General features: G+C 39.2%; 1 protein-coding gene across 1 annotated transcript in view; it reads right to left on the reverse strand.

The window, feature by feature from the left end:
* E2F3 (E2F transcription factor 3) overlaps positions 1–14,318 on the reverse strand; it is a 42,996-nt gene that overhangs the window by 2,681 nt on the left and 25,997 nt on the right. The window contains exons 2-6 of the mRNA XM_061346398.1: positions 9,389–9,500; positions 6,797–7,016; positions 6,071–6,231; positions 3,339–3,451; positions 367–505 (exon numbers count right to left, since the gene is read on the reverse strand). Of these exons, the coding sequence (XP_061202382.1) occupies positions 367–505; positions 3,339–3,451; positions 6,071–6,231; positions 6,797–7,016; positions 9,389–9,500 (745 nt within the window). The remainder of the gene's footprint in view (positions 1–366; positions 506–3,338; positions 3,452–6,070; positions 6,232–6,796; positions 7,017–9,388; positions 9,501–14,318) is intronic.

Raw genomic sequence — 14,318 nt, forward strand, 5'->3', positions numbered from 1 at the left:
ATACTATGTCACTGTGTAGATGCATATGCCCATACACAGGGATTTCTCCCTCTTGTATCAAGGTGAATCTTTGCTGCTACTGCCCTATTTGAAAATACAAAAAAGAACGAAATTGTTTCCTTTTTCAGTACTGCCTAAACTTTGGTTACACATGATACGCAAATAGAAAACTTGTTTTGAACAACTTATGAGAATATATTTCCCACTAGATAAACCAGAAAGGCACAGTGTAAAATCAATACCTTAGCTTTTCACTTCTTCAAAAAATAAAGCCAAAAACCAAAAGCTGAATATCTGAAGTTCAAAATGAAATCCTGAATGAGAGCATAAAGGATGGCCATTAGCATTACAAAGATATAAGCTTACCTTTGGAAATGGTTTTGGAAATATTCCCATTGTGGTCCTGACTATAGGTTTTCATTGGACTGAGGGCATCATTTTCCTCTGGGCATAGGTAAACTTCAATAGGTCCTTGAGTACTAGATAAATGTATCAATGCACTCTGCTAAAAAACCCAAAACCCACCAAACATCAGTTAGGTGTTATACCAATAGACACAACAGAATATTGACAATACAGAGTGAATTCTTACTGGTGTGTGAATGTTTGAATACACAGTCAAAAGAGCCTGAAGCCCCCCATGCATTTCTTTTTTGAAGATTTGTAAGACTTGGCTGATGTAGATTGGAAGAAAAGTGAAGAATTCCCCCACTGTCTCTAGTGCATAAATCTCAGAAGCCCACCATTTTATGTGTTGTATCATAACCAGAGAGGTGTAAAGGACTGAACTTCTAACACTTTCTTACAACCACAATAACCTGGAGCATTCTGATGGAATGGAACTATGGGATGAACGTCAAAGCTTCACTCATAACAATATTATTAGATCTATTTGTGTAAATGTTTCTGCTTTAAAAGGCTGCCAAAAATCTGTCCCACTCCTCCAACAACTTTCAGCATTTATTCACGCTGGACACAAACAGCTATATGCTGTTTCCCTGTTTATCAGCAAAATCTTTCCAAATAATAAAAAAGGAACAACAGATGACATTTTCTTTACCAAAATTACTTATGTAAGTCCTTCTGCCCCCTCAAGGCAGCAATTCTGGTGGTGGTTCTGAATAACAGGAACTCAAAATTCCCCATAAGAAGTTACATTTTCTTAACTTCAATGCATTGATGCAACAAAACAAGATGACATATATAGACATAGAACATCTGCAAAGTTGCTCTTTGTGTTATGATGGAAAAATCATAGATGACTAGTTAAAAATAAACCTGCTCCAGCTGTATTGCATTAACGGTTTTAAAAAGCATGAACACAGGCCTTATATACCTCTTTGCAGACTTGCTTCAGATACATTTTATTGTGCCCTTTGACACAATAATCCAGAAGTCCTCATGCTATTTGCATTCTGGCAGTTATGTAATGTAATAGACAGCATTTACAAACACAGAGAACAACTGAACAGGGATGCCCCAGAGCAAAGAAAACATTTAAGTGTGCTTAGGGCAGTGCTTTAGATAACTAGAAAAAAGGAGATGGAAAGAGCAGGAGTTGGAGAAGGTACTTTGAGTGGCTGGGGCGTGTAAAAAAGACACCAAACTGTAACTGCAAATGAGAGAAAGAAACAGAACTTTACTGCCTGAAGCTGTAAATGAAATAAGTGGGGTATAGGGGATAAGAGAAGTCTAGGCACTAATATTAATGATTGTGTGCTTGATCTCACTGAATTAAAAAAAAAAAAAAAAATCAAAGCATAATGCCCAAGGGAAAGAAACAGGAAAAGAAGCAACGATAACAGTGTGTATTTATAGATACTGGTAAAAGACATCCCTTCCTCATTGTAGCAAAATGATTTATTCTTCTAAAACCCGCACCTAGGTTCAAAGGGGAAATCAAGGGCAAAGGCAGAGAACAAAAAATCCAAAATAAATAAAAAAGGAAGAAAAAAAGAAAAGGAAATCATTAGGATAATGAGCCTAAGGAATTGAAGAATAATTTTTGGAAAAAAAGCAACTGATAAGGATGAAGGAATAACGCACAAGTATGAACACAACACATAGGAGTTTCGGGGTTAACCCCATCCCTAATTGCTCATTGAGTGAAGAAATTAGATACACTTTTTGAATCTCTAGAGCAGTGGTTTGTACAAATTACTTCAGTTTGCCTAACATACTTGGGTCTGTCATAACAACTGGGAACTGTAAAGCAGCACACTTTTGCCACCAAGAGATAAAATCCCAGGAGTAGCTGAACCATGTGGCTCATAAACCATGAGAGGAATGAAGAAAAGTAAAGCTACTCCCTGAGGATATCTTCAAAGAAAAGCCACCTGAAGAATTTTTTCTCTTCAACTGTGGCATAGGTAAAAGAAGCAGCTAAGTAACCCCAGACATCTACCTGAGATAAGGAAAAGAAACAAAGTAAGGGTGAAAAAGTGAGTCAAACATCTCATACACAAAAAAAGCAAGCCCTCAAAGAGAGAGACACAATGTGGCTTGAGTAGCAATGGGCAACAGAAGAGGGACACAGATGAACACAGCCAGCATCAGAAATAGAAGTACTTTCAATAACATAGGAAAGGAAATCCCCACCTCCTTCAGACCTCACAATAGCAAAGCACACTAGCACAGTGTACAATATTTTACAGAGATGTATAACATGAGTGTCAGTGAAGCAAAGATGATGATGGAACAAGGATGGACAAGAATGGATTCTAGGAGTAAACCACAAGTTTATGCAATAACTGTAATACTTCAGGAAAAAATCCTACATGAAAACATGTTGCAATAAATTAGGATATCAGTAATGAGAGTCAGAAGGTGCTTAAGGCATCGAATTATCTGTGCACTTAATGAATAAAACTACATGAAGTGGTGGGGGGAAAAGAGCCGAATCTCTTAAGATTTTATATGGCTGAGAACAGGAAATCTCAATTGTTAAGGAAGAACTCTTCTTCACATGAAATATGGCAGGAGAGAATATCTGTAAATAGTGTGGATTACTCTGAAGGAAAGCTGGAATTAAGAGGAACAAATAATGACTGCCCTGTGAAAATTGATTTTAAAAGTTTCCCTTCCTTTTTATAAAAACAAACAAAAAAAACCCAACAAAAAACCCTCAACCAAAACTGCCCCCCCAAAGACAAAACAAAACCAACAACCAAAATAACCACGCAACAACAAAACACAACAAAAACCCAACATCCCTAAGTTTGTAAAATAGGTGAACATAGACTGTATGCCAGTATAATTCAACTCGAGCAGCATTTACACTTTATCCATCTACACAAATATTATATTTAAGCTGTCAGGAAACACCAGGTTCTCCTTACCTCCACCGGGTCAGGCACTTCAAGTCTTGTTTCTGGAGGAGCTTTCACAACTATAACAGTTTGGTCTTTAAGGCCACTAATTTTTCTAATATCTTGGTACGTCACATAAGCTAATGTAATCAGTGTTAAGGAGTTTTCCAACCTGGGTTACAACATACTCAGACTCTTAGAAGAGACAGAAGTCTTTCAATTACTTTTCCATTTTTTCTATATTGCTCTTGGCCCCAGAGTTCTCTGTCATCTCTGCTGGTTGTGAGTGCAGGTAAACTGTGACAACTTCCCTTTAGTCTAACAGCTGGAGCCACTACCTAGGGACAAAAGGTATTCTCTATGCTGAGTACTTCTCTCTTCTCCTTTACACACATAAGGCTACACAAGCAAACGCCAACAACCTGAAATTACTCACAGATTGCGCAAAGCAAAATTCTTTACACACTTGCTATCAAAATGCAGAGAACTGGAAATCACAGGAAAAAATGTAAAGGAACTTTAAGTTGCGTGATATAGATATACCTACACAATATATTTTTGAGGTCATCAACAAAACCATTATTTCAGTTTTCATTTTAGGGGTTACTGTAAGCATTTATACAACATATAAAATATAAATGTATAAATATTTATACAACATTCATATGTATATATAATACATAAAATTATTTCAAACAACTGTTTAAACAATTAAACAACTTGACAGTGCAAAAGGCTGGTTTCTGCACAAGTGTGGAGTGAAAATGAATATTTTGCCATTCAACATAAATTTGTAGTGTTTTGGTGGGTTACCTCACAGTGGTACCTCACATACTGAACGGTATAACCAAGATGTCACAGTGCTTTTAGTCTGAAAATAACTGAAATGACCACCATTACATGAAGCACTTCCAGCATTTTAGTTTCGTCACCTGTGAGGTATCTACCATAATGTTTATGCCATGCAAATAAAAAGCCTAATTTATTATTATACTTCTTGGGGGTGTAAGTGTGAACCATTTTGGTAAATGTGTACTGTTACCATGCAATACAGCAAGACAGACTGCCCAAGCAAAAAGCGCCAATACATCTCACATTTAACTTGGGCCAAAGAGGTCAAGAGACAAAACAACAGGTCAGCTTTTACCCAAACAGGTTTCACCAAGGCTTTTACCATTCCTTTAGTGAGGTTTAGTAAGGTTTGCAAAGGCAGAATACAAATTACAGCAACAGTGGCTGTCACTATACAAACAAAGGAAAGGATTGCATGGTTTTCAAATAAAACAACAATTTTACTGCTGTAGCTGAAGGCTCCCCATGCTAATGCTGGGCATATCCCCAGCCATTCAAGGTAGCAATCGCTTACTTCGATTCCGTTTGTAAGGGGATGAGAGAGCACATTACCTAATAGTAAGAAAGAAAAAACCTTCAAAAGCAAAATCTTCATCTTCAGTAATTAGGCAAAGGAAGGGGTTTCTCAGCTCCATGAGCATTCAGTATGGCATCTCACGTCAGTGTTCAGTGAGGTGAGCAAAGGACAGTACTAGGACACATTCAGAAAGTTTCACACTTCTGCATTCCTTCCTCAATACTCACTAGTATTATCTGTAAACTTAAGAGTCACAGAAGGATCTGGGGAACACATTCTCCTAAATATAAAAGTATGAGGCCAACACACTAATGCTGATCCCTCCTCCACATGGGAGCCACCAATGGCAGAGCCCAGATCTCTACCACAGGAACCAGCACTATAAGAAAAAATAGAGAGTTGTAATGCTCAGGTTTGTCTTGCTTAAATCTCTTCATGGATCAAGCTTTTAGCTGAAGGCAGTGCTGAGCCACTCCCTATGCCATTTGGTGATCTCTGCTTACATCAAGATGTGTATGAAAGCTAGTCAAAAGACAGTATTTACATAGTTCACATACTTTTTACTGACACTCCCATAGTATTTTCTATCCTTCAGGACAGAGAGTAAGTCCACCTTATTTAGGCGCTCTTTAAGAACTACTCAGTACATAAAGTAATAAAAGTTTTCACATCAGCATTTAATAAAATGCTTTCTTCCATTGCCAGTAGGTGGGAAATCTAGTAAAAATGAGAAATGGTTAATTACAAGGGGTATTAACAGCCAAATCACTGTAAGTCATCTGAACCATATGCAATTGAGCATTGCTCTTACATTAAATCAGTCCAAAATAAAGGTTTCATGAGCTCTCAAAACGTCTAGGATATGCTATTCTAGATTCTCCAACCAGAGGAATCTGAAGATTTGTTACAAGTTTTAAACTAAACTTCTCTCTGTGCCTGTAATTTATATACACATCAGTTTGAAATTAAAAATTAAAAAGTAATGAGTACACAGACAACTGTTACCTTAGCAAAGCCTGTCTTCATGCCTTTACGATTGCTGCACAGGTAGGCACAGGGTTTGCTCTAAGATCACAGTAAGCTGAAAAAGCACAGAGTTGTTGGATGTTTTCACTCAATGAGCTAGATTCTTGGTTCTGCTCTGTGTAAGCATGGATGTTAATGGGCCCCTTCATATACCACCTTTTCTTTTTTCCTTTGTGTTTGGGACATTCCAGAAGCAGTACAGGTGCAAATGGCTTAAGTCACTTCTAGATACAACTACATTAAAACCCCTTAGTCAACTTGAAATTTCTAATGCTTTGTATCACATTACATAGAGGAGTTCTCCTAGTATTATATTACAAGACACAGCAAGGAGACTGGCCAGCTTTGAGGTTTTGGGAAAAAGGATATCTCTGATTCTCTGAGTCCTCCGTTAGCAGCTTGAGGTCAAGGGTGCAGCTTTGGATTAGCTCATCCAGTTTCTTCTCTTCCTGAGTCAGTTCGGTCACCTCCTTTGTGAGGCCTTGACACTGTGCCAGCATGCCACCATCTTCTGACAGACTGCAGCCCCTATGGGTACAAAGAAGGAAGACACTCTTTCAGCATTTGTAAGACTTGACCCTATGCTATGAGAAAGGGAAGAGGCAGGGTTTTGCACTCCAGATCAAGTTCTTAGCCCTTTCTTCCTAAACCTGTCCATAGAGAGTCAAAAAAGAATGCTTTCCAGAAAAAGCATCTTTTTATCACAACACCACATTTTGGAAGTGCCACTAGATGGAAGAGTTGAATATTTCTAAGGACTTTCAAAACCTTGCTCCTAGCTACCCTCTAACCACATTCTGAAGACAACCAAGGAAAGCACTAAGTAAAGATGCATACCAAAAAACTTACACCGCTTGCAGAACCAAATGAGTTAATCCAGTATTCAGACAAAATGCTAGTTTCTAATTTCCCTGACAAACACTATTTATACACTGAACACCTGTCTTAACAGAAAAACAAAGCTTTATCCTGAGGGAAGGCATTTGGGATGATTGCTTGGAGCACGGTTTTGGAAAATGGGAGAAGAAAGACACCACTGCACTGTGACAGTGAAATCAGCCAGCAGGAATGGAAAAGGATAATGAATACTCACATCCACTGAATGTTGTTTTTGGATTTTTTCTTAATGAGATGGATGCCTTCCAGTACATTGGTGATATCATAAATCCTCCTTTTTTGCACCTTGAGGACCTCTGCTGCTCTGTTCAAATCCAAGACCCCATCAGGAGACTGGCTCAGCAACTGAATGAACTTCTTTGTAAGAAGGCCAAGTGATGTATCATACCGAGTCTTTTCTGAAGGAGATTTTGGAGCTTAGAAAGAAAAAGAAAAAAAAAATAAATCAGTTTTCCTCGTTTTGGTTCTGAAAGCAGCATCCAGAAGTGAGAAGATATAGTCGATTCTTGTCCAGGGAGGTTGTGAATGCTTCATCCCTGGCAGTGTTCAAGGCTAGGTTGGGGCAAGATGTGATGATCTTAAGGTCCTTTCCAACCCTAACTATTCTATGATTCTATGATTCTATATTACAGTTATTTCTTTCATTTTTACTGAAGAAATCTCTCAAACCTCTGCATTAAGACACAACTTACTACTGGGTATTTATTTGTATTTCAAGATGTACTTTTCCAAAAGTCACAGGTACATGAGCAAATAAAACATTTTTCTTTAATGCAAATACTTCCATTAGTCTGACTTATACATATAGCAATACTTTACTTAGGCTTTCACTATGTGAATTCTTCATAGTATTTTTAGTACCTATTTATTCTGGCAGCAATACCAAAAATTCCCCTATGACACTCCTTCATCAGGCTGATAGCCAGCTTTCATCAGGGTTTGATTTTCCCCTCTTGTAAGATAAGTGTTTCACATGCAATTAAGCAGGACTTAGGTGTACTTCAGTGGGTGAACACAATGACAGATTCCATCAGTGCCAGACTCCACAGCTTACAGAAAATTCAAGTGAATTATTGGAGACTGATATAATTTATAATTATAATTTCCTCATAAACAAACAGTGCTCAAACTGGGCAGAAGTATCCACTTCTTCCAAATTAGAAGCCAGCAAAGGGCTTGGATCTTACTAAACAACTTGCTGTTTTCATGCACAAATGTAGCATCTATGCACTTAATAGATGCTCTTTTAAGAGTTTAAACACTTAGAATAATTTCTAGTTCTAAGTTTTCAAGGCCTTTGTGTCAAGGGAAATGAGCCAAACATTATTAGAAGCCCTCTGGGCTGGTACATCTTAAAACTCTCGTTCACTTCAAGTATTATGCAGGTTGGATCTTAAGTTATCTGGTGATCATTTGCATGTTTTCAAGGTTCAGGCCCCACATTCAATTGCATAAATCAGTCAAAACTGAAATCCTACCTGAAAGCAAACCTTCAGACTACCCTGAAATATTTTGAAGAATATGATAGCTTTTCAATGAAAAAACAAACCTGTTTGCAAAGAGAACCAGCTACTTGTATCTCAGTCTTTGGTAGGTTCAGGGCTTGCCTGCACTAGGAAATGGAGGAATATTATTACCACTTAGGTGACCTTGTGAATTTAGAGCATGGTGGTTTCTGTTTGCTTGTTTTTCCTTTGAGTTTGGAAAAGAATAAGAGGAGCAGAGTGATAACGGCAAGAGGCTACTTGACCCCCACTTAAAATGGCACATGCTCCTCTTGGTCATGAACCAAGAAGCTCTCTGTACAGACTTATCAACACTGCAGCATCATCCTGCGCTCCAAATGGTACACAGCTTCTGTGAGGATACACTTTAATTTAAAACGGACTTCACTTAGCTTAATGAATTTTAGTTTAATTGAAACAACTGTGGCTGTTTAACCTGTCTGCTTTATGTTTTTATCTTTAACTAATTTCACTTTTCTTAATTGTCTCAATAGAAACAAGCAGTTTGACTTGAGAGGAGGGACAAGTACTTACCCCTTCCTCACATCTCTTGCTCTGCCATCACTGCTACTGCTCCCTCAATCCTCCCTGTTCACCTCCCTCTGCAAACCCAATTGTCCTGCTGAAATCCTCTAAACATGATGGCAAGGCTGCACCCCACAACTCTTGTTGCAAGGAACCTACTGCCTGAAGCAATACAGATGTGCAGAAATTAATACTTGCAGCAACTAAGCAGTGGCAGTAATAATCTAGTATTACTGCAGGGAGAGAAGGCAGCTCAAAGCCCACAAAAAGCATTTAGCATACATAGCTAAGTCTCTTTACAAATGCCTGCCTGGGGGAAGAAGTCCTGCCAATCAGCTGCTGGAACTTCAGCACAGAAGGCTGGCCTGATTAGCCTTGCCTAATAACCATGTGTTTGAACCCATCATACTACCTTCATTCCTCAGCATCTACCTCTCCTAAGAATCCCCAACTTCATGTCCTTGGCTGAAGAGAAAATCATGGACAAAGAGGCTGAAGGCTGCCTGGCAGGCAGAGGAACAGACCTAGCAGCCACAAGCCTCTGCAGCCTCTCAGCGGGTCTGCACCAACCACTGTGCACTGCTAACACGTTGCCCACTGCCTGGCTGTGGAATTGGGTAAGATGCATGCTCATGCAGGTGAGGACAGTAATAAACACACTTTTGGCTATGTAATGCAGCCTGTTGTACTATTTTGCTCTGGTCTCAAGCTAATAAAACAAAACCCAGTAACATACAGCGTGTTACCAGTTTCCTTACTTTTTGGACTATCTGGACTTCTTGTTGCAGCTCTTCCTTTCCCTTTTGGAGTCTTTAGTCCTTCAGCAAGATACTGGTGGCCACTTTCTCCTAGCTCTAGCCTTCGTTTTGCCTGTTAAAAAGAAAACAGTATTATTTTTAAATCAATGTATTCTTAAGAAACGTATTTCACTTCATCAAACACAATATTGAGGCTATATGGCAGAAAGAGAGCAGTGAACTTTTCACAGCAGGGTATCAGTACAGATTCATTCCCCATTTTCATTACAATAGAATCTGAATATTTACTGGAACTCTAAGGTAGACTTAAAACAGGTAACTCCCAAGGGCTAGGTTGATGGGTGGTTTATTTGAAAATTCATTTTTTACTAAGTTGCAAAGCTGAGTGACAGTTTTATGGTCTGCTTCAGCCTAGTTTAGACCTTTTTAAACACATGAAAGATTTCTACCCTCACTTCAGAGCATTGCAGTTAAGAAAAACAAAGTGAATCTCTCAAGCACATGCATGGATGCACCCAACAAAGCTGTTTCTTTTGAAAACCTCCTTATGTACATACAAGTTTGTGCACAGGCAGTGTTATAGCAAGTAATGTTTTAAATTCACCATTTGAAAGGATGGCTTTGAGAGGACCAGTAGCTTCCACTGTTATAAACTTTCCATCAATGAAATGAGAGACATGACATCAAGAGTAACACTGGATAACTGTTCTCTGCTTCTCGACATTTTTTGTCCTCACTGAAAGCACAAGCACTACATTTATTTCACATAAGCTAGCATTTTTGCATTGAAGCTGCCTATATAAAAGTAAGGTGAAACAAAAGTAGTATTAGAAAGACGATGCCTGAAAAATCAGCTAAATGTTTCATTCAGCTCAAAGGAAAGCTGTGTATATCTTGAATAACAATAATGAATGAAACTGTTAAACTATGCAACACCCAAATGGCAACAAAACACACCAGCAATATGAATATTGTTCCTAGGCAGAAATACAATCTGCTATCTTTGGAAACAATTCTATACCCTGCCATGCTGCTCAGGTTACTGAAATAAAAACTGGGGATATTTGTTATCCTGACAATAGAAAGAACACTACCTGGGATGACAAAGGAAAACTGAGAAAAAAAGTTTTACATCTAATGAAGTTTAGTCAAGTAACTGTTTTGGAAGAATGGTGTTTATTTAATTAGGTAGTAGACTAATTCAGAGTACTTTATTTGCTTGCTCTTCAGACTTGCCCCAAAAGGTTGGGTCATATTCTGCTCCACCATATTCAGCCCTGCTGTTGTTGTAGACAGGTATTTCTGTATTTACAGATTTAACTTGTGTGTTTTACTTTGGGTCTGTGACCAACAGAAGACTCTAAAATTAATGTATATGTATTTATTTATAGTAGGCAACTAACATCTTTGTATTGGACTCTGCAAACCTCAAATTTATCAAAAGACAAGTTAAAGCACATGAAAACATAAAGCCCACAGTGTAACAGCAAGCACAGAGTGCGCTCAAGCCATTCTTTATATTTTGTGTGAAGGACAAGGTGCTGATTTCATCAGTGACAGGCAGAACTTAACTAACTGCATCTTTCTAACCAGCACAGGTACTGCACTCCCAGCAGCCCGTGGAAGGCAGATTCTAATGGCATAAAACAGGGCTGCTCCTCTCCCTGAGACATTGGCTCTGTAATCCAAGGACACAGATTTTAAAAAGGTCAACTGTTAACAAAAGCATCCAGCTAATATGTTTAGCCAACGTAATTGGATTAAATTAAGATTACAGCTCTTCCACAGGGAGAAATACATTTCACACTTTTTTAAGTAAGTGTTTTTCCACCCTGAGAACTATCCCAGAAAAGGAAGGAGGGGTGAAAAGGGAACAATTCAGGGCGTGGGAAGACTAGGCCAAAGGGATACAATTAAAGATAAAAGAGAATCTCAAAACCAGGTGTGAGAAGGAGGGGAACTGCTAAAGACTTAAATCCAGAGATTTGCAGCAGCTCTCTCCATCAGATGAGAAATTTAGTTTTGGACTACACATCAAAACTTCTTGTCTCAACTTGTTAGTGAGAGACAAACAACGGTATTTTGCCCCTATTTTTGTGGTTAAACACAACTTTCTCCTGTGAACTTCAAATAATCAGGTTGGTAGTGTAAGACCATAAACAGCATCCTTTGGCTGTGCATAGCAGCACAAGCCCGTGTGTGCTGGAAGATGTTACAAACAACACACTCCTGTTGGTCTCACCAGCATACTGTACCTATGGGCAGCACAGGACTATTGATTGGCATCTGGAAAAATACCAGATGATAGAGACAGAGCTAAAGGTAGTTATTTTGTAGAGCACAAAGCATATGGAAAGCCTGAGAGAGATATAGAGTGAAGTATTTTAGAAGAGTTTAAAAGAGCTTGATGAAGTCACCAAGAGGCAATTTTAGCAAACCCTGGGGAATGTTTAATTTCTGGCCAGATGTTACACGTCACTCAGCAAGTGCTCTCTTCCCCTTCCTGTTTTACAGACTTCATAACTGATAAGATGCAGGACTGAAGTGGAATATTCTCTCAATTTCTTCTTCCTTGGCAAAAGGTTTTCTAGTGTCTTTTTCTTCGCATTAGAAATCCTGGGTAATTCCCAAGAGTGTCTCTCTTCCAGATCTACAAATTTATTCATGGTGCTTCCTGACATCAGACTTCCCTTCAGAAATCTCAAGATCTGTGTTCAGCAATCATCAGAATCAGTGACCCTTGAAAAAAATAGTCTTGGTTTGCATAACTTACTTCTGCTACTCTATACTCCAGGTATTGTTTACAAATTTAGTTGCATTGTTCGATCAATCACAGCGTGCAGAATCTCCTCAGTACATGGGACCTGCTAAGACATAGTAAGTCAAAGGACACCAGCACAAAGCTTCCCAGTGACTGGGGAAGGTGGGAAGCATAGGGACTAAGAACTTCTCAGTGACATGAAACTTGAGTGCAATAAATGGAAGACAGACTTTTCAAGGGGATTGTGAAAGGAACACAAAATACGTGCAGAATTGGACAGGTAAAGCCACAGATACATATATCCAGTAAGAAACACAGACGTAACAGGAAAGCATTCCATTGAGCTGACCCCTTACTGGAGACAAAAAATGTGGCATCAACTGTTTTGACGCAATTTTCTCTTCCAAAACTATGAGCAATTCCTGACATAGATACAACTACAGACCCACTGTTCAGTGCAGATCACTAAAACCAGGTGGCACCTTGACTCCGATGTTGTTATGACCTTTAAGCTTTTTAGCTTCAATTCTTTTTATTATAAAGAATAAAAATAAAAAAGGAAGAAAAAAAAATTAGAAACAAACATAGCTACCACAATTAACAGCAGAGGCAAACCCACAAAAATGCCTTCATAAGAACACTTGTCTCCATAGGAAAATAGTTTAAAAACTCCTAGGATAAGCTAAGTATTTTCAAGTAGGCAGGACCTGATGCAATTCACTTTACAATACTCAGTCTCAGGGATTATTAAGTGTTAAGAAGAGCTTGGAGGCAGGTATGCTTTTGGAAAACTAGGGAAAGAGCAGATGGTTTTCATGAATTGAAAATAGGGATGGAAAAGATGCAAATTAGGAATTACAGCCTATTCCCCTTAATGGGCTGCTTTCACTTCACTGCTGCCAGGGCCTAACAGGTCACTGCTACCACCTCTTCTACACCCTCCCTTCACCCCTGCACTCTCCCTGCTCCCCTGGTGTGGGCAGCACCAGACTGATGGCCCGCATCCGAGCAGGCAGGGAGCTGGACCAGCGCAGGTCACAACCAGCGCAAACCTAGTCCTCCTCCAAAACACGAGTGAGTTTTCTGCATGATAATCCCTTGTGGATGACTTCTATGCACAAAGAGCTGCTGAGTGGGAGCCATGGGACATCCCCCATGCTCCTAGGGGCATCTGCTCGGTGTTCAAGCGACTTTGCCTTCCTGTCACACAGCAATCAACTTAAGTTATTGGGGAAAGAAACTGACACCAATTAAACAGAAAAACAAAGGTCAGTGCTACCTTGTAAGAGCTTAACAGATAGCACAGTGCTAAGTATTAAAGTAACAGCCAGCACGGGGTTTGGTTGAGATAGCAGAGAGGGAAGTGCTGTGGTGGGGACAGCCAGCATCAGTTTCTGAGGACTGCACCATGTCACACCAAAGCTTCGTTTTCTACAAACCATATATTTCTAGGTTTGAGGAAAGAAGCAGTAAGACATCCTCTAATTCTTTCCAATGATAATATCATTGAGCAGAACTTTGCCAAACTATGTGCATTGAAATTTTTCTGCTAGGTGTCTCTCTTAGCTTTATTACTGGACACGAGACAGTTGCACTGTTTGCAAGAGACAGACCTAAGAAAAATCACATTATCTGTGCTACCTTCTGAAAACCCCTTGTCTGAAACATTCCTGCACCCATTATGCTTTAGCAGGCATGTAAAACTTGACAGAAGGATGATCGGAGTTGGACATATTCTATTCCCTGAAAATCCCAAATTTAAAAACCCTTGGAAAAGCTCAGTCAGTACATTTTCATTATTAACATTAATAGCTAAATTCCATTTCAAACTGCAAGCACCACAGCTCTTGCGCCTGCCCAGGCTATGCACATGCCATCTCCTGGAAAGTCTGAGACACACGCAAGTCCCTTGCTCCCCTATAGCAGGCATTCAGGGTATATTAGAGCAGTAGCAGTCTGATTTACATACAAAGGGACAAAAGTTTAACTTGGAATGAGAGCAAAAGTAACCTGGGACAAAGCCTGCTGAGATTGCAACAGAAGATAACTTATTCCAAAAAGAAACCGGGATGAGGAGCTGGAAAGAAACTGCAGTTTAAGGTTGACTTGGGCAGGAAAAACAGGAAGATTGGAAATAAGCAAGCATAGCAAGGAGTAAATTGTGTGTAT

This window comes from Neopsephotus bourkii, unplaced genomic scaffold, assembly GCF_033783945.1.
Source record: "Neopsephotus bourkii isolate Nb327-2 ecotype Australia unplaced genomic scaffold, CSIRO-AGI_Nbou_v1 NB_272, whole genome shotgun sequence".
Classification (NCBI taxonomy): Eukaryota; Metazoa; Chordata; class Aves; order Psittaciformes; family Psittacidae; genus Neopsephotus; species Neopsephotus bourkii.